Source organism: Aegilops tauschii, chromosome 7, assembly GCF_002575655.3.
Source record: "Aegilops tauschii subsp. strangulata cultivar AL8/78 chromosome 7, Aet v6.0, whole genome shotgun sequence".
Taxonomy (NCBI): Eukaryota; Viridiplantae; Streptophyta; class Magnoliopsida; order Poales; family Poaceae; genus Aegilops; species Aegilops tauschii.
In genome coordinates this window covers 54,031,475-54,057,419 of record NC_053041.3, presented here as the reverse complement: position 1 = coordinate 54,057,419, position 25,945 = coordinate 54,031,475, and the positions used below count along the sequence as shown (strand labels likewise).

Below are 25,945 nucleotides of genomic sequence, written 5' to 3'. Positions count from 1 at the left end.
AGGAATATTTTGACGCTGAGAGTTAAAGAGGAGCATGACCTCGTTGGAATTGATTTGTTGAATGTTTCATTTGAGGAGTTCTTCCAGTTTTTCAGTCAACATGCCCTCGATAAATTAACGGTCACTTGCTACTGTTTGTAAGTACTACTTCTGTCATTAAGTCTTTATATGTAGGTCAGCTCTTTCATTGCATGTATTGATAATTATCCTCACTATATTATGCAGATTGAAGATCGCCGAATTGAAGAAAAGACAAATCGGTGATATTGGGTTCATTAACACAAATCTCATAGATGCATATACGGTTGAATTTAAGGCCAGAGAGACCGAGGCCAACTTGCTACGATCGTTGGTAATAAATGAAAACAAAGATATAATACTCTTTCCTTACAACTTCAAGTGAGTGTTACTGTCTTGTGCATATTCGGTTTCCCTTATTAGTCCAGGTTATAGTAATGTAATTGATGAGTTATGCAAGCGTGCGCAGGTTCCACTATATTCTCCTAGAGATTAAGCTTGAGAAGGGACTAGTAACCGTCTTAGACTCGAGACGAAAAGATCCCCAGAAGTATGCGGACATGACTGAAATGCTCGAGAAGTAAGTTAAATCGATCATTATCGCACCATATCGGCAACTTTGTTCATTTCCTGATATCAAGTAATTGTTTCCTTTGTCTGGCAGGGTTTGGACAAAATTCACCTCAAAATCTCCGGGACTGCCGAAGAAGCTGCAATTTAAACACCCTAAAGTAAGTACTACTAGCATGTTCCGCGCATCTCCTAGTGATTCAAGCGCGCGCTAGTTTCATCAATACCATTTAGCATGCTTGCTTATCAGTTTGATTGACCTCTATTTCTTGTAAAGTGGTTGTGGCAGGAAGCCGGGAATAATTACTGTGGATTCTACGTTTGCGAGTCCCTCCGCCACACGACCTGTGAGCGGGGCTACTCTGACAAACAATATGAAGTGCGCAAATAATAATATTCACAATTTTATTTTATTACCATCATTTGTGTTGAGTTTCATTTATTCTTATATATGTATTGACCCCCTTCTTCAAATTAGATATTTCGGATGCGGGATGAACTCCTACCACCAGATCGTATGCGAGCAATTCAAGAGGAATTGGCGGCATTCTTCCTTGACCACGTGATCGATAAAGACGGAGAATACCATGTGGACCCTGAGTTCATATATAATTAGGAGATTATATTGTAAGAGATCTTATATTGTATATATGTAGCCAGTAGCGTCGGATAGATATATGAAAACTTGTTGTTCTACCAATCTCTCGGAGAAGGAGAGGTCGATATCACTTCTCTCTGTATGCATATGTTCATGACGATCTTTTGTTTTCTTCATTTGCTTACTAGCTAGCCTGTCGAGTCCTCTCTATATGTATAGTACGTAGCGTTGACCAAGCACGGAGATAAGAGAGGACAGTTCTCTCTTTTAATTAGCTAGCTAACACAATATATGAAACACCTAAATTAACCCCCCCAAACCCCTAAACCACCCCCTTTCAGAAAAAACAAAAACCTCAGCTCCTGCCAGCTGCTGACGCGTGGACGCCTATTGGTCCCGGTTGGTGCCACCAACCGGGACCAAAGGGCCTCCTGCCTGGGCTCGCCGCACGGGCCAAGTGGAGGCCCATCTGTCCCGGTTCGTGTAAGAACCGGGACTAAAGGCCTAGGGCTTTAGTAACGACCCTTTAGTCCCGGTTCAACAACCGGGACAAATGGGCCTTACGAACCGGGACAAATGGCCCTTTTTCTACTAGTGTCATGGCCTCCCAATACCCAAAACTAATTTTAGGTGGCTTCGAATAAGTGGCTTTTGAGAGTTGAGTATTGGGGATCCGTTAGAGATGTTCTTAGGCCTTGTACAATACAAGTTGCAGTGATGTGCTTAGCATAATAAGCCGAGTTTTTCTTAATTATCGATGCTTATCTCTATTGGATGTGTGCCTACTCAAGGGTCCATCCTCTGCAAATAAGCAACCGTGCTTAAGAAAAAATTGGTTTATTTCTCTAAGCACATTGCATTGTACCATCCATTTGAGGAGACGGGGAAAGTTGCTCCTTTGCCCTCTAAACTTTAAGATAAGAGGGTTAACATTAATGTTGAGACTGATGAATTGGTTTCTCGTGAAGAGACTTACTAGTGGAAAGATCTCATGAGAGATATCTTCTTAAAGGGGATCATAATAGTTCCTACTTTCCCATGGTTCCTAATTCTAAAAATAGCATTTTTCATTGAAATATGGGGACAATATTATGGAAGGAACTGAGTAGCCGCTCAATCATGCCACTACATATTATGACATTTTTGGCTTTGCCAATGGTAACCTATTTCATCTTTCCATTGATATCATATGTGGGATGGTTCTGAACAAGTTGACATGGTTGCCTATTTGATCCTCATAGAACCTTTCTCTGCTGACAAAGCTAAGCATGCCATATATTCTATGGAATGTAATAGAACATAGGGTCTTGACAATATTCATGTAGAGTTTCTCCACTATTGTTGCAATATAATACATGATTATATTATGTACATGTTTCATTGTTTCCACCCTAACATTCCTAAAGTACAATGAATCAAATACGGTGTTTTTTACTCTGTGTAATTTCAGTTGGTGAGACAATTTAGCAATAATTCAGACCCATTTGTAAATGGATAACTAAAACAATGAGTTTGAGACGTGAGCCCTTTGTTGAGAAATTGATTATTTATTAGTGTTCCCTAGATGATTTATCAACCTAGAAACATCATTGATGGTATTATGTCTTTGCATGGAATTCTTCATCACACTCATGCTAAGAAGCATGTTGGTATTGTTTTAACTATATTTTGAAAACGCTTTCGACAAAGTTAATTGTGTTTTCTTACTTAGATATCTTGTTACTAGGGGTTTTGAGGTAAAGTAATGTGGTCGAGTGGAACAAATCCTTCGCACTGATATTCTTAGTGTCAAGCTTAATGACATCGTTGTTCCCTACTTCAAAGTGCCAAAGAGGTTAGGAAAGGGGATCCCTTTTCCATATTTCCTATTAACCTAGCTTGGAGCTATTTGCTTAACTAGAAAGGATGTTAATGACCAAAACAATGCATTGTTGGTATGTTTTTGTCCTTGCCCTTATTGGTAAAGGTGATGTAAGTTTAGAATATGCAAATGATAGAATTATGTGCATTAGTCGTGATCTTCAAAAAGCTTTAAACCTTGAGCTAATGCTTTATATTTTAACCCATGTCTAGTTAAAAATGAATTCATTGAAGGTGGTTAATGTTGAGGGAATGATTCCATTTATCGGTCTATGCTAACATGTTCCATTGCCAACATGGTAAGTTCTTAATGTAACAGTTGGGTGTTCCTTTTACATACAGTAGGCTAAAGAAAATCTTCATTTGTGCTGTCTTAAAGCTAAGTTTCTAGGGAGGTAATGATGCTTAGAAATGGGGTTCTTTGACGATGGGAGGAAAATTGTGCTCCTAAATGCCTCTATGTCTACTATTCCTTCTAACCACTTGTATTTGTTCATAACGAACAAAAACTTATTGATAAATTTTGTAAGCATAGAAGGTGATTTCTTTGGCAAGGTTGTAGTGCTAAAAACATATCATGTGGTTAGATGAGACTGGGTGTGCAGATCTAAATATAAAGGGGGCGGAGGGCAGAGTGTTAAAGATTTGACGAAGCAAATTATGAGTCTTCTGGTCAAGCGGTAGTGGAAGTTATGAAATAAAACTGCGTTGTGGCAGGACATTGTCAAAGAAAAATACTAATATAATCATATTGTTGCTTCTAATAATCCTTGGTTTTTTTATTCCTCACAATGGATGCCATTTGTAGAAGTCAAAGAGCTTTATATCGTGGGTAGTGGAAACATGGCTAGACTTTGTAAAGATTCCTTGACTAATGAAATACCTCAATGTAAGAAGTTTCCTCGGTTTTTAGGGATTTGCGACATGGATTGGAATGTATATCGTTTTTTCTTAGGTCAATCGCTCTACCCTTTTTGGAAGAAGGTTGTCCCCTACTTTGTTCCGACAGTGGAATGATACGTGCATTGTTGTTACTACCTTCCAACTTCTAGTGATCCCGACAATTTTTTGCGGTCCTTGGGAAGAAATCTAAATTTGCTACCAAGTCTATGTATAAGTGGCTTGGGAGAAAACTTGTTGGGGGCACACTTTAGCTGGATCTTGGATGCAAAACTTCCTCTTAAACTCTAGATTTTTCTATGGATGCTTCCGCAAGATGTTGCACCGATGAGCGAAGATATGAGGAAAAGAAACTGGTTGGGAAATTCTACTTGCTCCTTTTGTGATCAAATTGAATCTTCACATCTTTTTTGTTTTTACCTCTATCACGTGGCCAGGTTTTCGGGAGAACGGTAGGGGTCTGTCTTTGGCACTTCTCTTCACCCTAATAACATTTGGCAATTTTATTCTTAGGGTTACTCCTTTTCCCCTGGTGGTGAAATTTCTACAGTCGAGTTGGGGATGTCTGTTGGGCTATGTCGAACACTCCGAATGAAGCTACCTTTGAGAAGTTGATCAAGACCCCCTTCAAAGTTTGGTTGTTTGTGCTTGATGAATAGTCAATCTCGGTTCAAGTCCTAGATTTGGCACGGGTGCTCACGTTTTTCCTGAATTTATTTCATATTCTGTGGCACTATTCTGTCAGTGGTATGGTGTTGAATGGCATGCCCGTCAACTATGAGGGGCATGTGGCGGCTTCATCAATTTCAAGGTCTTCCGGCTCAGTCTCTCGAGGTGCTCATGTTGTTGCCGTCTAGCCCTAGCTCTCGCCTACCTCTCGCTCTGTCTCGCTCTATGATGCGAACCGAGGTAGAAGAAGAAAGGAAGAAGAAGACTCAGGTGGACAGTGGACTTTGCCGGCGCACGAACGCCGCGGCCGCAACGGCAACCGTTTCCCTCAAGCTCGAACTTGAGCACCAAACCACGCCATTACAACGAGCACCGTGCGGGGTCTTATGCCCAGAGCCAGCGCCCGGGCACGTACCACGCTCCCTCTCCCTCGCGCCCGCGATCCGCTAGCCTCGCGCGTAACCACGATGCGCTCCAACGCACGCAGTTCACGGCGGGTCTCCAACGGAACGCACGCGAGCACCCCGCACACTACGCCAACGGCTTGGCCCTGGTCCTACGCACTGGGTCACGCCCACACGTGCACCCCCGTGCAACTCACGCACACACACACGACCCAGACCTGCCCCATACACCGGTCGGACACAGGTCAGACCATGGCCAGACCATGAACAAGTCGGACCATGGCCAGACACACACGCACGGCCGGCCGGGGAGCTGAGGGCATGCTGATCATGGCGGAGTGCAACGTCAAGCGTCGAGGAGGCCGTAGGAGCGGCCATGGCGCGACGTCGACGACGAGCCTGACATGTACAAGGTCATGGCTTGGGAAGTGAATGTTAGCAGCAAGCCATGCCCATGTGATGTGGCCGTGCGTGTGTGTCTGGCCATGGTCCGACTTGTTCATGGTCTGGCCATGGTCTGACCTGTGTCCGACCGGTGTATGGGGCAGGTCTAGGTCGTGTGTGTGTGTGCGAGTTGCACGGGGGTGCGCGTGTGTGCGTGACCCAGTGCGTAGGACCAGGGCCAAGCCGTTGGCGTAGTGTGCGGGGTGCTCGCGTGCGTTCCGTTGGAGACCCGTCGTGAACTGCGTGCGTTGGAGCACATCGTGGTTACGCGCGAGGCTAGCGGATCGCGGGCGCGAGGGAGAGGGAGCGTGGGTACGTGCTCATAGGGGCAGAGTTGTGTGTGTCTGTTCACATGGATGCGTGTATGTGCGTGCTGTGAGTGTCAGCGTGTGTACTGTGTTTCCAAAAAAAAAATCCATCGAAATTGTGTTTGCTGCTTGTTCTTTTTTGCTTTCTTGGAAAGGTCTTCAATGCCTAGTGATAGATGCTTTCAAGAAGAATGCTACGCTACTTTGTGTCAATGCCGTAAACTTGAAGCGTATCCATGGAGATGGGATCCTAAGGAACTCTATTTTTACCATGTGATGCTTCTTGCAACGGCTTTTCGCCGTGTAGGAAACACGGCCGGTTTCCTCTGAGCGTCTGAACTCGATTTCTTCCTTTCCCATTGTTCTTGTTGTAGAATACTCGTTGTTTCTGTTCAAAAATTAATGGAAAAGGGATAGCCCGATTAAAAATCATAGTGTACGCATCTACGTACAGATTTGACTAAATGGTACGCCGTGGCTTTTAGGTTTCATTTTGCGCACGTATGGTGCGGCATGGACTGGCCGTTGAAGCACCATTTGCTCACGATGGCGCACTTCAATTGTGGCTCCCAAGCAGGAAGTAGCTGCCTGCCATAATTTTAGCTTTGGTTGGAGCACAAGGTCCTGCGAAATGGCGACTAAAGATAGACCATGTATATATTAATCACCGGCAACATGTACGAACGCCTATTTTCTCCATTCAGAGGGAAGACAAGAGATATGTTATTGACCACAGCACTCATACTCACTTGATACAAAAATTAGAAGTGGGGAATGCTGCGTCACAACAAAGTGAGCTGGTATAGGGCGCAAATGATTGATTTTTTTCGTTTTTACTAATAAAATAGGAAATGATTGAACCACTGCATGAGCCACATCTTCTTCACAATCGAGTAGTAGCTTTGAATTCGTCAGGCATATAAAAATATGACATCATATCTTTTATTACCTCCGTCCCGAATAAGGTTTGTCTAGATACGAATGGAGGGAGTATTTCTTTCGCAGTAGGGCACACGCTATAGCAGCACATATTCCAGATGCAGAAGAAAATATTGTATAACATGTTTTATCTGAACCTTTCCGTTTTCTAATGGACAGACACACCTTTCATTAACTGGCAAAAATAGCGAACCATTTTTCAACTCACTTGTGGAAGAAGCACTTTTTAGCGTTTTTCCTTCACAGCATAACGCCACTTATAGTTCTTTCTTTTTTTTTTGAAAAATGTGTCACTTTTTTTTTGAGTCGCCGAAACATGCCACTTGTAGTTGTTCTCGTGCGTGATGCTCTATTAGTTCTAATGGGTCGACTCATGTTTTCTGTCTTCCCTCACTGTGTTTAGAAATGTTCTAGAAGATTCTCTTTGGTTCGTTGGGTTCGGTTTCTCTTGTTTTTACTGTACTGGTTCTTGTTCGGCATATTTGTTTCTTTTTATTGTCTGTATTTTTTCAGTTTCTCTTTTTTTTCAGTTTTTGTTTTGGTCTACCTTTAATCCTGTTTTTTTTCATATTATTCATGAATCTTTCATTTTCTAATTTCGGAACTATTTTGGAAACAAAAAAATTAAATTCACAAGAGTTTTGTTTTTCAATTCCTATAACATTTCCAAATCCGCAGACTTTTTCCAAATGCACAATAATTTTTAAAATATTTGTTTTTTAAAAAATCTTGATCTTTTTTTCAAACCAGCAAAATTTTTTAACCATGAATATTTTTCAAATTTGTGAACTTATATAAATTGCAAGAGAATTTTCTATTCATAATTTTTTTTTGAATTCATGATTCTCTTTCAAATTCATGAACTGTTTTTTAAATTATTGAACTTTATTTTGATTTCATGAGCATTTTCCAAATTGACAAACTTTTCAAATCTGTGAAATTTAAAATCCACAAACCTTTTTACAAATGTGTGTACTATTTTAAGATTCATGAACATTTTGACAAATGTGCACAGTTTTTTTTCAAAATTGTGAAATTTTCAAAATCAACGAACTACGTTAGACTAGTGGATTTTACTAAAATACAACAGCATTTATTAAATTCGTCATCAGTTTTTGAATTCATGAAGAATTTCTACTTTTCACGAACATTTTTTCAAAAGCTATGAACATTTTCCATATTCATGATTTTTACAAATTCATGAACTTTTTTTAAATGGGCGAACATTTGTTCAATCTAAGATTTTCTCTAATCTATAGAAAATCAGAAGTCTTTTTTTTCTTTCTAAACCAATGCTGTGCTACAGATCCGTACACTACCAACTAAACCTGATCATAGCCCGGGCCGGGCTAGCAAAAGGTCGGAAAAATCCCAAGTCCGAGCCCAAGCGAGTCCCGGCCTGAAACACATGAATAGTGTCATTTTCAATTAAAATAATTATATTTGGGGTTTTAAAATAATGTAACATACCTATATTTTCATTTTTGCCATTTTGAGCTTTTCTTAGGCTTTCAGACCAGGCTTCAAGGCAAAAAATGAAGCCCGTGCCCTGCCTGGATGCCAGCCTTTCAGGCTTGGGCCTCCTGGTCGGGCGGTCCATGTACGGGTTTACTACCAACCTCTGATCACTTACGGATTGTCTAGACGTCAGTGATGAGCATTGGCACTGACTTGCGAGCAGGCACTCATTAGTGATATAAAGCATTTGGGGATCAGCTGGATGCTGATCATAGACGATTCAACAATAAACCGGGTAGTGATCTTCTATTCTGATGGCCAAAATGGATCAATAGTTTTTACTGACTAGCTGCTATATTAGAAACGTATGTGTTGACCGTTTAATTCTCACCTTTTTGTTTTCCTGTCTGTCGGTGTTGTTGTCTATGAAGTATGTTTATAATCTAGTTCATTGTCTTCTCGATTCCAAAAAACCCTCACTACGCCGCCGAGCTCCTATTCGGTTAGCTTTCACCATCCGGAAGCCACCACGGCCACACAGTGCAGCCATACCATCCCCATGGTCCTGTAGCCTCCTGGCACGACCGCTTGCACGCTGTAACAAGCAGTTGCTCTCGCCGTGCTTCGCATCGACGGTCCGGCGGCGTCGCCTCTGTCCGTCCATTTTTCTTGCAATGACACGATGGGCCTCCCGTTTTGGGGCACGTAATCGTAGAACAAGCATGTGGTGCCTTGCCCTACTGTCCTTGCGGCTACCAAGTTGGTGAGCTTCATTCCTGTGTTATCGGCCTTCTTGCCTTGTGATACGTCTCCAACGTATCTATAATTTATTAAGTATTTATGCTATTATTTCATCATTCTTGAATGTTTTGCAATCATTTTATAGTAACTTTATATCATTTTTTGGGACTAACCTATTGACCCAGTGCCCAGTGTCAGTTGCTGTTTTTTCCTTATTTTTTACATCGCAGGAAATCAATATCAAACGAAGTCCAAACACCGCAAAACTCCACGGAGATTTTTTATGGGCCAGAAGATTCCCGATGGGCCAAAGAAGCACCTGGGGTGCCCCACCTGGCGCTCCCAGGTGGGTTGTGCCCACCTCGGTGGCCTCCCGCACCCCTTCTTTGCACTATAAATTCCCAAATATTCCGAAACCCATCAGGGTTAACCTAGATCAGAAGTTCCGCCGCCGCAAGGTCTCTGTATCCGCGAAAACCAATCTAGACCCCGTTTCGGCACCCTGCCGGAGGGGGGAATCATCTCCGGTGGCCATCTTCATCATCCCGGCGGCCACCACGATGAGAAGGGAGTAGTCCACCCTCGGGGCTGAGGGTTTGTACGTACCAGTAGCTATGTGTTTAAATTCTCTCTCTCGTGATTTCTATCATGGGCTTTGTTAACATAGTCGGATCATATAATGTTTCTACCCTCTATACTCTTGTTATGATGAATCGAATCTTTACCCTTTGAAGTTTTGTCTTGTCGGATTGAATATTCAGAGATGAGAACACATGATATATGTCTTGCAGTATGAATATTTGATGTGACAATTGGGGTATCATATCGATTCACTTGATATATGTTATGGCATTCAACTCGCGGATTCCCGCGGTGATATTGGGGTAATCTGCATAGGGGTTGATGCACGTTTTTCCCCGACGGAAACTTCAGTGTCTCTTTGTAGTTCTTTGTGTGGATTGAGTATTATGAATATGAACTTGCTTTGGTGTTATCTTAGTATGAACTCTTGATTAGATCGATCGGAAAGAATAGTTTGCGTTATTCTAGTACGAACGCTAGGATATATCGAACGGAAAGAATAGCTTTGAGTTGGTTTCGTACCCTACAAACAATTTCTATCTTTTGTTCTCCGCTAATAGGAACTCGGGAGTGATTCTTTGTTACACTTTGAGGGATAATCATATGATCCAACTATCTTAGCACTATTGAGAGATTGCACTAGCGAAAGTACGGACCCTAAGCCTCATTTTTAAGCATTGCAATACCGTTTTTGTGCCCGTTTACTATTTGCTACCTTGCTGTTTTTTATTTATTCAGATTATAAAAATATATTTCTACCACCAATATTACACTTTTATCACCATCTCTTCGCCTAACTAGTGCACCTATACAATTTGCCATTGTATTGGGTGTGTTGGGGACACAAGAGATTTCTTGTATTTGGTTGCAGAGTCGTTTGAGAGAGACCATCTTCATCCTACACCTCTCACGGATTGATAAATCTTAGGTCATCCACTTGAGGGAAAATTGCTACTGTCCTATAAAACTCTGCGCTTGGAGGCCCAACATATGGTTCTACAAGAATAAAGTTGCGTAGTAGACGTCACCTTGTTTTGTAGATGTATATGGCCTTCCTGCCTTGTTTTGCCGATGTATATGCTTATGAATTTTTGTAGAGTTTGATGCCGCCTTTTGATATCTATTAAGGATTTAGTGTTAAGTACATCTATGCTAATGGTGTTGCACCACGCACTAGGCCGATGATAACACTTCTTACCTTTACAATTTTTACAGGTAATGATTAGAATTTTGTTAATGCCTTAGATTTTAATCAAACTGTGCTAATGATGTTGCACTAGCCAATAGATGGGTGATCAAACTTTTCACCTTCATATTTTCAATAGATAATGCTTACAGAATTCTGCTAATGCTTTAGATTTTAGCCAAACTATGCTAATGGTGTTGCTTTAGGCACTAATCCTGTGATGAAACTTGTTACCTTCACATCATATTTTATAGATAATGCTTATAGATTTTTATCAGTGCTTCATATTTTAGTCTAAGTATTCTAATGGTGTTAAAAATAACTATATTTTTGAATTCATGCTACTAGAGCTAGTCGCATCGATTAAGGCTTTAAATTACATATACGTTATGCTTCAGTAAATTTCTGAAGAGAAGATGAAGAGTTAGGAGAAACACTTGCTACTCCAGATGATTAAGTTTGCTTCGAGGACTATAGATTTGCCTTCAGGACTTCTACCTTCTTGCTTCGGTCTATCAACTTCTTATCTAGAGGTAGATAATTATTCTAAGCAATCTTCATTTTGTTCAATCATACTCATGTGTTACTATTATAAATCATAACTTGGTTGTTAATTTGTTCTGGACAGATTGTAGTTTAGTGGCACTGCGCAAAAAGACCAAGTCTCATGTCCTCCACCATGCGCTTGCACTACACGAGAGACGGGCGAATTACTTAGGACAACGACATAGTATGAGCACATCACACAGTAGTAGAAAACAGGGCTTTGGTCACAACGCAATATACACATTAGTCCCGGTTGCATTACGAACCGGGACTAATGTGAGCATTAGTCCCGGTTCAAGCGGCTAAAGGCATTAGTCCCGGTTCAAATGGGCCCTTTAGTCCCGGTTTGAGACACGAACCGGGACAAAAGGGCATCACCGGGACTAAAGGTATGCCCTTTAGTCCCGGTTCGTGTCTCAAACTGGGACTAAAGGTATGCCCTTTAGTCCCGGTTCGTGTCTCAAACCAGGACTAAAGGGTCCATTTCTCAAACTCTACCCCTCCCCCCCCCCTTATCGCCATTTCAGTTTTGAAAAAAAACAAAATAAAATGATAAAAACTTCAAAAAATAAAATCCTTCGAGATGTAGTTATATCAAATTAGTTGGGAAAATTAAAAAACTTAAATTTGGACATGTTTTGCAAAAAAGTGTCATGAAAAAGTAAAACGGCTATAACTTTTTGCATACGCTGTTGGAAAAAACGTATAATATATCAAAATGTTCAGCACGAAAATCCGCATCCGATTTTTACCGCCTACGGCCTGTTTGCAAACTTTTAGAATCCTCAAATTCTAAAAGGAAAAAAAAGATATGCTCAAATTTCAGTTTTTTTGATTTTTGGTTAAATCTGGTCAAACTATGGTCAAACTACTTATTCAAGAAGTATTAGTGTTACTACATAATTATTCAAGAATATTAGTGTTACTAAATAATTATTTCAATTTTTTTGAATTTTGGTCAAATCTGGTCAAACTGTGGTCAAACTATAGTCAAACTATGGTCAAACTACTTATTCAAGAAATATTAGTGTTACTACATAATTATTGGTTTTTAGAATAATAGTTTTAAACTCAAACAGTGAAACGTGTGACTTCATGCTCAAGCTAAACTCCTGAGGGTTAATAGGATTGACATCTTACTATTGTCAGGAAAACAACAAGTGTAGACTTGGAAACAAGGGGGAATAGAACCCTGAAGTTAAGCATGCTCAGGCTGGAGTAGTGAGAGGATGGGTGACCGGCCGGGAAGTTAGATGATTTGGAATGATGATGGGTGATTAGAGATTAGAGGTTAAATTGAGTAGTGATGAGGGGTGATTAGAGATTAAATTGGGCCTTTAGTCCGGGTTCGTATAAGAACCGGGACTAAAGGGGGCCTTTAGTACGGGACAAATGGCCATTTTTCTACTAGTGACAAAAAGTGTATATTTGCAGGTCTTACAACTATGGTCAATATGTTCGCTACGAAATATATTGAATTAATGTACATGTTGGTTGTGAACTTCAAATATATCATTATGTGTTATGAAACGTAAAGGCTTGTTCTAATATATGATGTATGACGTGTGCTTGTATGTTTTGTGTCTCATGGCTTTGTCAATTTCACTTACTTGGCTGGCAACAGTAGAAACAAATGCCCACAATGGAATTTATTGGAGATGTTATCACTGACTGGCCAGCAATCTATGTTCATAAGTCATCACTGACTTGCTAGGAGGCTCTTCTGTGCTGGTGAAGTCATCACTGACCCCAAGCTACTGAAGGCAGAGAAGCACATCTGTCATGATACTATTTGGTCGGTTAGTGCTATACAGATCAGCAGCAGTGATAGTTGTTGATCATTTTAATTACCAGCTTGTGCATTATGTCATTGAACGATGGAGCTGCTGTTAAAAAAGAGAGATTGAACCAGCGAGCATCCGAGTTGTGCGCTATTTGGGACGTGGCCCGTCTTAGCGTCGCGTGAGTGCCAACGCGTTTCGTGGCGCATGAAGCGTTATTTAAGAGCTCACGCGATGTCCTTGGCAGAGGTGGAGGTGAATGTCGACGAGGCCGTGAGCAGACCTGTCAATGGGGCGGGCTAAGGTGGCCAGCCACACAGGACCCCGATAATTTTGGGGGCCCCGGATCTACCTTAGCTTTATTGATCAGGAACAAAAAAGGCCCTCAAAGCAGCCAATTTAACTATGTAGTGGAGTCCACGGTTGATTTCGCTTCCGCCAAAAGCAAGCATGGATCATTGATATTTGATCATTCAAACTTCAAGCTTTCTGCGGAACAAGAGGTAGATTTTGTGTTTTAGTACCATATTTACTCTTTTAGCATTCATATTTGATGTATTTCTAAAGATTATATGAAATTATATGAAATAACGTGCATCTGAAGTTAGATACTCACTTTCTTCTGGTTTATAAGGCTTATTATCTCAAAATTTTAGTTTTTCTGTTTTATAAGTCAATTTTATTGCTCCTCGTCACAAGTTCAGATTTTACGGTGCACTAAATCGTTGAATGCAAGGACCAATGCATATAATCTTTTTGGTCATTTATTGGTCACGCATGCATACAGTTCCCTCCATTCGATGTGACGGTGCACAGACGAAGAGATCTGCCAAGAGATCAAAATATATTGGCGGCCGGCGACCAACGCTTGGCGAATGGAGAATCTCTTTTGCTCTTCCCCGTTGCTTTCCGTGGGGAAGCGGCGAGTGGTAGGCGATGGCGAACAGCGTCCCGTGACTAGTGCATTCGATTCATCGCAGTGACAGCTCGATCATGGAACGGCCTAGCTACTGGCTTGGCTGCTTTTCTTTCTTTTCCATGTTCGTTGGTCCTGCCCCACAGTGCATTGGTGGCATCTTGCCCAGCATATCAAGAAAGCTAGATCCGCCTGGAAGACATAGATGTATGCATAAAGAAAGAACATGTACAACAGCGTGACATCAGTTGCCTGTGTCGTGCTATTTCGTATGCCAATGAAATATGCCGTCATGGAACCATCTCACATATATATTTGAGTGTTCCGACCAAGTGTCACTGACGAGATTAAAAAAAATGAGACCAATGCAGGGCTAACCTTTGTTGGCCTTTTTTATAGAAGAAAACTCCGAGAGCACAACGCGCTAGAGCCGAGGCTCGAACGCGGGCGAGTTGGCAGTTAAACTAGCTGCGCAGCTAACGGGTCGATGCCCCGTTCTCTAAGATGAGATTAGAGCCGGAGGATTTATTTCTATGTTATATGTGTGCATGCATGTGGTTAATGCCAAAAGCCAAGTTATTTATCTCTTTGTTTCTTTTTAGTTTGCATATAAAATTTGTTTGAAGTCAAACTATGTAAAGTTGGATGAGCTCTATGGAAAAAATTATCAACAATCACAATGCAAATTCAATATCATTAGATGCATCATAAAATGAATTATCATACTATATGACTTTGGTATAGATGTTGATATTTTCTAATGTGAATTTGGTCAAAACTTTGTGTAGTTTGGCTTCAAACAAATTTTATATATGGAGTAACAAGGAATGGAAGGAGTTTGAAGAATCTGCAGTAGTCTAGATACAATCGGATCGTTCTCCACAAAAATACTGTAGAAACTGTCAAGTATATAACGTTCAATTAAGGTGCATTTCGGTGGGTGTACGGCCATGAGTTCTAGCCACAAAACATGCATGGCAATTGGCAGAGCACGACAGCTTAATTAGCTTTCTTGATTGTGCTTCTACAGGTCGCACGACCAGCAGAATGTTCTAGTTAACACTGGTCTAGAATTATTGATGAGAAAAAGCACTACACGCATCTCATACCAAACTAAAGCACATCAATCTTTTATACAACTCTCATTGGTTCCTCTACAGCTCAGCTGATCGGGTCAGTGTGTACTCCTATAAACAGATGTAATCATATTATTGTTCGCTTGGAACTCCAAAGTTTGTTCTGCATGTACTAGTAAAGGAAAACATGCCTCAAAAAAAAAAAACTCTCTTGCCTTTACTGGATGGCTGGGGTATACTGCTAATTAACTAGTATTTCGTTTGGGCAGCGGATCTCGTATGTATTCTTGGCATATTCGCAGCAGCTAGCTTGATTAGGGTTTCTTCTTCGAGAGATCTGAGAAGCTACGATCGTTGGGACGGTGTCTTGTAGGTTCATGTGGCCGGGCGATGATTAGGCTACCAATTGGATGGCTCAAGTTCATCGGAACATATGCGCCGTGAGAAGACCAAAAAAGGTGATGGTTTTACCTTTTCGTTCAGCTACCCTTGTAAACATAGAGCTGGATCTTGGACAGGACAAAAAGTGCGACGACCATAGTGTCTAGTACAAATAGGGGCTAAAAATTTATACATATATATTTCTGTTATGTTATGTTAAGTATTAATATTTAATCTGATGTGCTTTTCTTATATATAGACTGAAGACAAGGCTAAAAAAATATTCATCATGATGTATTTTTCTGTTATCCTGATTTCTTCGCACCATCATCCTAACCCCTCCCATCCCTCTCACCACTACCGTCGCCGAGCCGCAGACGGGCGCTGTCGCCACTCCCCTATCAAAGCCGGTTTTTATATCATATATAGATTTGTTATTGTATTGTTTTTTATAAACTAAATCAAACTCTACAAAGTTTAACTTTAGTCAAATCTAATATACATAGCAAATAAAAATAAGCAAGTACGGATTAGGACCCTTTGCGCTTTCCCGTGCATTGGGCCATACTCCACCATTCGCTTGCATGAACCTTCCAAAACAAAAGATCGTTCGCATCGAGCACCCGCAGAAGCTTCGTCATTCGCTTCCTATTACCACCACGACAAAACGTCCAGACCAATCTACGGACAAATAATGGGTCCATTTTAGGGGTCGGCGTTGAAGATGCCCTAATTCTACATGCATGGAGATTGGAGGGCCAAGATCTCATCGCATTGCGTGATATCAATCGGATCGGACCTGGATCAAACCCCCCGTGTGTGTATGCCTGCATCTGCATGCAGCGCGGCACAGGCAGCAGGCGGGAGGCAGACCTAACCTGCCAACCCAGACCATGCTGATCGATGCAGGAGTAACACTGGTGAGTGGTGACCATCGGCTCGCACGAACCTTCCGCCACTATGAGCGCAGCGCACTGGCATTTCAAGCCCCGCTTTTCGGCTGTGGGTTCCATCGATTGGGAAAGGGGAGGCCTGCTCCGGTGCTCCCCCTAACCTAATTTCGGAGAGGTATTTTTGTCCCCGCGAGTTTGTTTTTTTCCTGCCCCGCCGTAGCCCAGATCCAAGTCCTGTCTAGCCCTGTATAACCCAGACCGTATACGTATAGTACCCTGGTCCAGAAAAAAAACATCACACGACCCACGTCCACGTAAGACCTGCCGAATCCAATCATTCACGCAGCTCCATCAATCTCACGAGCATTGATGCAGCTCCATAAGTCATGTAGTAGATCTCCAGCGGCGGCTATCTCGTCGCCGGCGATCTCGTCGGACAACGGGCGCGACAACGCCGTGAATCTCCAACGAGCGCGCACAGGTACCGCATCCTGCGTCCCCCCTCTAGTCTCGCTCGCGGCAACATCGAACGAACTGCCGCCGCCAGTGGTTGTGGTTAACCTAGCGGGGCGGGTAACCTAGCTACCCAGCGACGCATGCGATCGTGGATCTTGTGCCGGTAGTGCTGCTCCTCGTGATCTGGGTTGACGTAGCGTCGGTTGCCGTCGGCTGTGCGGACCACCAGTATCGTTATTTGATGTGGTGGCTAACCTAGGTATCCGGTGGCAGAGGTAATCACAGATCTAGCTAGGTTTTGAGATCGTGCAGTTCCTCGCGATTGAAAGTGATCACGACGGGTGCCGTGGCCATCTTCCTTACTAAGTTTGGCAGATCTGAACGGCCTCGGTTGCGGTTGTTTACATAACATCTGTGATCGTGTGCTATGTGTTGTATATTTCATCATTGATAATGTTTGCACATGTGATGATACATATTATTGGTTGTAGGAAATGGCGGACGAGGAGTTAACTGATATCATGGTAGACATGGAGTTTGGAGAACTGATGGAAGACTGGATAGAAGATTGGTCAGATGATGAAAATTCAGATCGTGAAGATCGGTCAGAGAATGGGAACGAATGGGACGATCTTAATGTGAGTGGCATTGTCATGTTGTAATTTTTTGGTGGCATACGACAACATTAAATCTTTGTGTTGAAAATTTATAGATCGATGAGCTTGATGATGATCAGGAAAACAACTCGGAGCTCTCGAATGAAGATTACATTAGTCAGGTACGTAAGTGAAATTTTTTGTTGGCATGCAAATTGAATTTCTTCTGGAATATTATATGATAAGTAATTATGTATTTGTGTTGTATTTTTCAGTTCATTTCCGAATGTCATAATGCGTACCACTATTACGGTGAATCCGACGCGGAGACAGGCCTTAACGACGAATCATTAGATGCACCTGATTCTGGGGAGTCCCAGTCATCGGTCATCATGAGTGAGGTATGTGTGTAATCAATGTTCTATGGAAGTAATGTTAAACCATAGAAAACTGTTTTCATGGCTGTGGTTTGATTGTGTAGGTGACACAAGATGATGGGGCAAAGAATGTCCAAGATACTGCCAGTGCAGATGATAAGAGGGATATGTTCATGCAGATAATGGAAATGACCTTTACGTCTCACGATGCCGCGTATGATTTCTACAACAGCTATGCTAGAGGTAATGGTTTCAACATTAGAAAGAATAAGGTCAGGTATAGCAAAACCGAGTCACGTCATATGCGTTATAGGCGGTTTGTTTGTTCCAGACAAGGGAAACGTGACAGCAAGTTGCTAACCGAGAAAGGACACAGCCGTAGGCTTAGAGCCGAGACACGCTGCTTTTGCGAAGTGCACCTGACCGTCAAGCTTGACCAAAAGCGTGGGGTTTGGTATGTTGAAAGTTTTGAGGACAAGCATAGCCATATGTTGGCAGGACCGGACGAGGTACCTTTTCTTTGGTCCCACAGAAAAATCAAAGAGTACCAGAAGCATGATATAATGTCCATGGGAGCTGCAGGGATTAGAATTCACGACATGATGGATTGCTTCATCAGCAAACATGTATGGTACGGCGGTGTTGGTTTTACCAGGCGTGAAATATACAACCTTTGCGCCAAGGAGAAGAGGAAGCTGCTTTCAAAAGGTGATGCTGCCACAACCATAGGCATCATGGCCAGTAGGAAACAGAGGGATCCTAGCTTCTTTTTCGAGTACAAGCTAGATAAGGAAGGACATTAGGATGTTCTGGTGTGACTCCCAGTCTCGTCATGACTATGAGGACTTCGGCGACGTGCTTGTATTTGACAGCGCGTACAAGATGAACCGCTATGGTATGCCATTCATACCTTTTGTTGGTCTTAACAATCACCGGAAGACCACTGTTTTTGGTTGTGCCATAGTTTCGGACGAGACCGAGGAGACATACGTGTGGCTTCTGCAGACTTTTTTGAGGTCCATGTGTCAAAAGATGCCTAAGAGTGTTATCACACACACCGACGCTGTGATGATCAAGGCAATTCGCGAAGTCTTGCCAGACGTGTGGCACCGTATATGTACGTGGCATATAGAAAAAAAAATGAAGATTCACCTCAGTCACAAGTCCTTGAAGGAGTTCCGAACTCTTCTGTACTACAGCACGTCCACGGCCATGTTTGAGGAGAGATGGCACGCATTTTCCAAAAGATGGCAGTCGGAAAAAACTGTAACATGGTTGAGACAGATGTATAAGAAGAGGAGACTGTGGGCCACGGCTTATCTAACAGAGGGGTTTTGGCTTGGCATGAAAAGCAACCAGCGGAGTGAAAGCCAGAACTCATGCCTTCACCTCCGCCTAGATGGTGAAATGACCCTGGTGGATATGATTTTACACTATGAGAACGCCATTGTGCGTATCCGTGAAAACGAGGCGGGAGATGACTGCACGGTCTCACAGAGTTTACCGGTCCAAGTTACTAGCTCGAGGGAACTTGAGATAGCTACTTCTCATGTCTTCACTCCAGCAAACTTCTATATGTTGCAAGATGATCTTAGAAAAATTGGCGGCATGGAGATTGTAGAAATTAAGCTGGGAGACGGATCACAGCAGTACATCGTGGCCTGGAAGAATAACCGGAAGCGCTGTTTTTGGGTGGAGTATACACCAGTAAATTCCGCAGAAACTATAAGGTGCAGCTGCAGAAGAATGATTCGAAAGGGTCTACCGTGCAAGCACATATTCCATGTACTGAAGCACTTGAACATATCTGAAATACCAAAGTGTTTAGTTCTTGTTCAGTTCACGAAAGAAGCAAGGTTGGGACTGCCCGCGAGGCGCACAAGCGATCTGTTGGGATTTGGTTGGACTGGGGCCGGGGAAAGAATGAATTATAGCTAGGTCAGTGTGTTAGCGTCTCAAGCTATGCATGCGGAATGCAAACACCCTGCTTTGTTACAGGAGAGTTTGAAGGCTGTGATAGCTAAGAGTCATGAGTATGATCTGCTACAGGAAAATTTGTTCAAGCAAACAAATGACATCAGTAAGTGTGCAGTTGAATATGTGGACGATGGTGAAGGCAACATGATTGCGGTTAAAGATCCTATGAAAGTGGCAAGCAAAGGTGCAACAAAGGTAGATGAGAGCCGCCCTGTCTCGAAAAATGGTAGACCACTCTCTTTTGATGAGTTGAAAACCCGGTGCGGCGCTTGCAAATTGCTAGGACACACTAGACGTAGCAAGAAATGCAAACTAAATCAGAAGTAAGTGTTTGTATGCATTGTGGATTATTAAATTTTGTATCATTCATTAACTTAGATTGTCTTTTATTATGTGCAGAAAAGTGGAGAAGGAAGAAGAGTAGAACACTTGCTTCAATTATTTACTGTGTTAATCGGCCGGCTCATACTTTGGCTAAGGTAGCTATAGGCGATTGTGTTTCTTTGGTTTGGAGGCTTTCGCCCCCTGATTGTATCCTTAGTGTATTAGCAGATGAGATCCCAGACTTTGTTTAAATAAAGTAAGATGTTTCCCTCTAAACAAAAATCAAAAAAATTCTTTACTGTGTTATGACCGGGGCAGGAGGTAGAAAGAATATTGTACATTTCCCCTCCCCACGTCCTAAATGCCATTAAATAAGTAACTGTAGCACTCTCCTCCCCACCACGCACTCACCCACCTCCCACGGGCGCCGGTTCGAACTCCCCTCTTATCCCCACCTACAGTAGATCGAGAAAACCCTCGCCGGCGACAGCTGCAGCCGCCTCCATGGAGAGAAGCCTCGGCTGGCAGAGAGCGATGATGGACCTCGCCGACGATGACGAGGGGTGGCGCGCGCAGTTGACGGAGGTGTGCGGCTGGTTCCCCAGCACGGAGATGTTGATCAACCACGTGCGTGGCCTCGTCAAAGTCCCACCGACGCCGAGAAGAAGCGCGCCTTCCCCTACGGCCGCGGCGTTCCGCCGGCTCTCCTCCTCGTGTGGGCAATGCGAGAGGCCACGCTGAGCGACTCCCCTGTTCAGCGCGCAAGGTGGTGGATGTACCGCTCCACCACCATGACGCTACGGCCAGATTCAGCACGTGTCGCGTCGAGGGCGGAGCGCGTCGACGTCGAGCTCGCTCTCCTTGCGCCCGTCAGCCCGGAGTACCAGGTCCGCCACGTGCCGAAGCCAGTCCTGCCGTTGGGCTCTGACGTCATGGAGGATGACGTGGAGGAGGTACTGGTCATCCCTGATGACCATGAGGAGGGCGAGGAGGACGCTGTGAAGATGGTCGCGCCGGTCGCCGTCGAGGGTGGCAAGACAATGCCCATCGACGTCGAGCTCCTTCCCCTCCTCCTTGACATAGTGAAGGTGGAAGAAGAGGAGTTGGCTCAGGATCAGGTGGCTCAGGATCAGGTGGCGCAGCTGTTGAACAGGACGGCGGTCAAGAAGAAGGCTTCTTCATGTGTGGTGCGCCGCTCACGCCGCCTCAAATTTCTGAAGAAGTGAAGATGGGCACAGTTGCTGAAGGAGGAGGAAGCTATTGGTTATCTTAAGTTAGGTATGCTGTTGTATGTTTCAGCATATAAGTTAACATTATTTTGGGTTGGATGTTGGTTAGGTATGCTTTTATATGTAAGCATATAAGTTATGCAATCGGTACGGTTTGGTCAGGTTCTTTGTGGCTGAAGAACTGAATATCTACTGCTCATCCTAAGTGTCAAGTTCAGTTAAATTTCAGAATATTGAATATGTACTGTTGCTTTGCTTCAGTGTTGCATCAAAGGTGTAGGTGCTGCTAGATGTTGCTCCTATGTTGCAACAAGACAATGAACTGGGCTGCTGTATAAATCAGTAGTGTTGCTAGGTGATGTGCCCATGTGCATCACTTATCAAATATAGAACATGCCAAAAGTGCATTGTCTACCAATCATGATGGCCCCATGTTATTTATGCTGCAATCTCTGTTACACTTTGCCCATAAACTGAATAGCAAATAATTCAGCAACATTTCATCATGTCAATTACAATGATGTCAATAACTTTATGAACAATCTACTTGCTAACTATAACAGCAATCATAATGACAAGCAGACCAAGATATAGAAGACCTCCAAATCCTAAAATCCTATCCCTATAGAGCAATATTTCCTTGTGCATCTTAACCATTGCCCTCTTTTCTTTCTCATTCCTTTTAATTTCAGCTTCATATTCTGTAATCTTAGTCTCCAGTTTCTTGTTCTTCATGGCAAGATACTTAATGACTGACTTTGCTTTGCTATCCCACTCCCCATCAACCCATTCAACATACTCAGAAGTGATATCATCCTAAATAAATCATGAGCAATTCAAGTCATTTTATAACTGAACTTGTCACTGCAAGCGTTAAACACTGAACTTTTTTGCAGCTTGACCGCAATAGCAGTACTAGTTTGAAGATCATGCTCAGTAGACTAACCTCAAGCACACATCCCCCGAGTGCGCTGCCAAAATTGTCTGCATCTATGCAGACACGGCCACCAGGAGTTTCCGGATGACCACATAGATGGAGCTTGTCATGGCCACAGGTCATGAATTGTGGGCGATAATGCTGGGATGTAAAGAACAACGGTAAAGAACTTACCTTTTTGCCACCAAAGTGTAGCACTGAAGAAACCCTAGCCGTGGGTTCTCTCGGCCCGCTGTCGCCCACAAAACTCCCGTCCCCTGTTCCACTCGATCCGCCGCCGCTGCCTCCTGTGCCACTGAATCCGCCACCGCTCTTCTCGCCACAGCCGCCGCCGCCTGACGCCCAGCTCACTGTCATGCTTTCGCCGTCGAGATTTGGAGGCGCAAATGGAGAGAGAGGGCTAGGGATTTGGAAAGGGAAACGAGAAAAGGGGAAAGATCAATGTGAACCTGGCAAAATGGGCTGGTGTAGCGCTGCCGGCACGATAGCCCGCTAGTGGGGCCCCTCACGTGGTTAGATGGGCCATGCCTGGCATCATGGTGAGTACAGAAAAAGTTAATTATACATACAATAAAAAACGACGGGTTTGTAAAACAAAAAAGAAAAACATGATGCCTGATAACACGCGATAGAGCCAACGAGCTGACATGACTAATTGTCATCAGTGTAATATTACATTTTGGCTCGATATATTTACTTAGCAAACATGACTACTTTTCATAATCATGTGATGAGGGGGAATTACCTGGAGATTATGCAAGATGATGACATGCAGATAGCTAAGGCAGAAGGCTAAGCTCGGTAGAGTTTTAAAAAAGTAAAGAATGTGAAAATTTTAATATGAAACTTACCAGAGCAGTTGAAGAGAAAAATAGAATGCGAATACTATTAATGTGAAAAATACAATTATAAAAAATTGGAGAATGAGAAAAATATTAAGCAAGGACAATTGATAAGTGAAGCCGTGAAAAATACAATTATAAAAAATTGGAGAACCAGAAAAATATTAAGCAAGAACAATTGATAAGTGAAGCCAAAACTTTATTGGCACGACCAAATTGTCTTCTCCGAGCGAATTGTATGACCGAATTGTCTGCTACGAGCGAATTGTCTGACAGACACATACACGTGTATGTGTCACAATATTCGAGATGCCCTGTTTATTACATAAAAATGATAGAACCCCTAAGATAATCATGTCGTCGAAACCTTCGACCGGACTAAATCCAAACCACTAAAACTTCAATCTTGCATGACGCATGAATTCTTCAGGCGCGCCTTTTCCTTGCGATTTCGCGAATTTTGTTCTTCACACACTCCATCGTGTTCGAAGGTGACATAATCAACTCCGTGACGAAACGTCTTCTCCTTGCGTCAACGGTGGCCTGCAAAAAATGACATAAAGGTTACATGAACCGAAGTTGCTACACGACCATAGTAGCTAGTCTACAAACGTAAATAACAGCATACGTGAAAAATCGCGGGTCATTCAGTCCCCGTCCCAATGTTCTAGACATTCTGTGACAAAAAGGCCACAAGAGTTCTTGGTACATATGCAAACATTGGCGGTGGGCAATACGAACATGTGTGTTGTTGTTTGAATGTGCATGATGTCCTATTAACTCACCCATCCTCTTGCTGGGGCATGTCATACTCCTTGATAGGCCACTTACTTACGTTCGGATATTTCCCTGGTGTAATAAGATTTGCTAGGTGCATATCGTGTGCTATAGCCATTCGCTATAAAGAGGATAGTGTTAAGGAAGAATCATAAACAACATGTAAGACCAATGGTACAAATGTTGGTTATATTACCAGTGCTTTCACAGTCTTTTCTGTCAGGTCCAGAGGATAGAGCGAATCGAGAACTTGGAATTCTTGCTCGATCAAGTGCATGACCACGGTCATCCAGTGGGCATTGTCGATATTCAACGCGATATACGTCTATAGTGCAAAAAACCATCATGGATCAAACGAAATACTTGATGAAATGTCCTGTAGTGAAAAATTACAAACATAGCGTACCTTATCACGCACAGTATACTCTTTCGTGACTCTATTAACTGCTCCAGCTTTGGACAGAGCACTATCCATGTTGCAGCTCGACGGCAATGGATCATCTCGTGCGATAGCATGATCTACAAGGAATTTGGACCTCCACGCTGGACAGAGGTAACGATCATGACCAACGCACAGCTCCAAATGTCCCATATAAGCATCGATAACCTTCATAGAATATCAGGGCATTACATGTTGAAAGTTGAGACATAGATTATTGAGAATTTTAATAACAGGACATGCAAGTAGTACTTACATCGTCCGACAGCCATCTGTGAGTTAGTATCGGTCGAATCCTTTCGGAAGTCAGAGATATGCCACGCCCTTCACTGTAGTAAACTTTCTTCCCCTTATTGTTCTCGGTGCTAGCAGCTAACTCGACAATGAAACAGCTGCATCAATTATTTCCGGCATCAACTCATCTGCCACAACCTCCGGCTCATGATTTTCAGAAAACAGAGCTGCATAAAATAATATGAACGTCAACAATGGTGATCATATGCATTCGTAGTATATACACTAGTGCAGAACCAGGCTATAGCGCCGGTTCGTAAGGGCCTTTAGTGCCGGTTCTGCAACCGGCACTAAAGAGTGGAGACTAAAGGGCCCCCCTTTACTACCGGTTCGTCACGAACCGGTGCTAAAGTGCCACCACGTGGCACGAGCCAGGCCCGGGTGTTGGTAGAACATTAGTACCGGTTGGTAGCACCAACCGGTACTAAATGTTTGGGGGGTTTTGGTTTTAATTTTTATTTTTCCATTAATTTTGTGTTTTCCATTTAATTCTTTTTTGTTTGCTGGTATTTTACGATACTACATATTGTACACGTTATGCATATATATAAATAGATTTTCTCGTAGAACCGATCATATATATATATATAATCGAATGTCTCACAACCACCATTAATTATGCACACATACACATGTATATATATACAATTTCTCCTACATGTTGCCTTGGTGCCTTCGGAGCACGATGACAAGTGGTTCATGGGGGCGGTAGCGGGTAATAGTATTCTCCTTTGGGATCTATGACCTGGTCGAGCAAAAATCCCGCTATTTCCTCTTGAAGTGCTCGTATGTGCTCTATTGGTAGGAGCTGGTCCCGCACGTCTTTGAACTGTTAAGAAGGAGATCAATATGCACGTGTATTAGTTGTGTGACTAGATATCGACAATCATGTAAGATTTGTGACTAGTGTTCTGGCAAACGTACCCATTGCTGTCTATCAGATCTGCTCCTTTCGGACGCCATCATGCAAATGTTCTCGCAAACGTAGTATGCACACACTTCAGTCCCCGGCGCCTGCTTCACGGCCTTTACGAGAATAGAATTTAATCAGATCATAATTAATCAAGCATGATAATTAATTAATGGTATTGAAGCAAGAATTAAAGAGATGGTAGCTAGCTAGCTAGTACTACTTAATTACTTACCTTGGGTTGATACCAAAATAGCTTTTGTCGCCATTTTCCTGGAGTCACCTTAATGTACTTTGCCCAAGCCCTGCCCACCGGCAAAGAAAATTAATAAATGGGGTTATTAAAAATAGTTCATATCAGGAAATGACGAACTAAATAGGCCGAGATATAGTTATTAATGATTGAAATTACCTGTTGACTATCCCCTTCACGATGCTGTAGTCACTTTCTTTTTTAAGTAGTGAGTCCAGTACTTCAATTTTTCCTTCGTCAACTTTAATGTCTAATAAGATCCAG

General features: G+C 42.7%; 1 protein-coding gene across 1 annotated transcript; it reads left to right on the top strand.

Annotated features, from left to right (window-relative positions):
* Positions 1-17,220: 17,220 nt before the first annotated feature.
* LOC109760816 (protein FAR1-RELATED SEQUENCE 11-like) lies at positions 17,221-18,502 on the top strand. Its single transcript, XM_020319623.3, has 4 exons — positions 17,221-17,364; positions 17,439-17,504; positions 17,598-17,723; positions 17,804-18,502. Exons 1-4 carry the CDS (start codon positions 17,221-17,223, stop codon positions 18,500-18,502), a joined length of 1,035 nt encoding a protein of 344 aa, XP_020175212.1.
* The last annotated feature ends 7,443 nt before the right edge of the window (positions 18,503-25,945 follow it).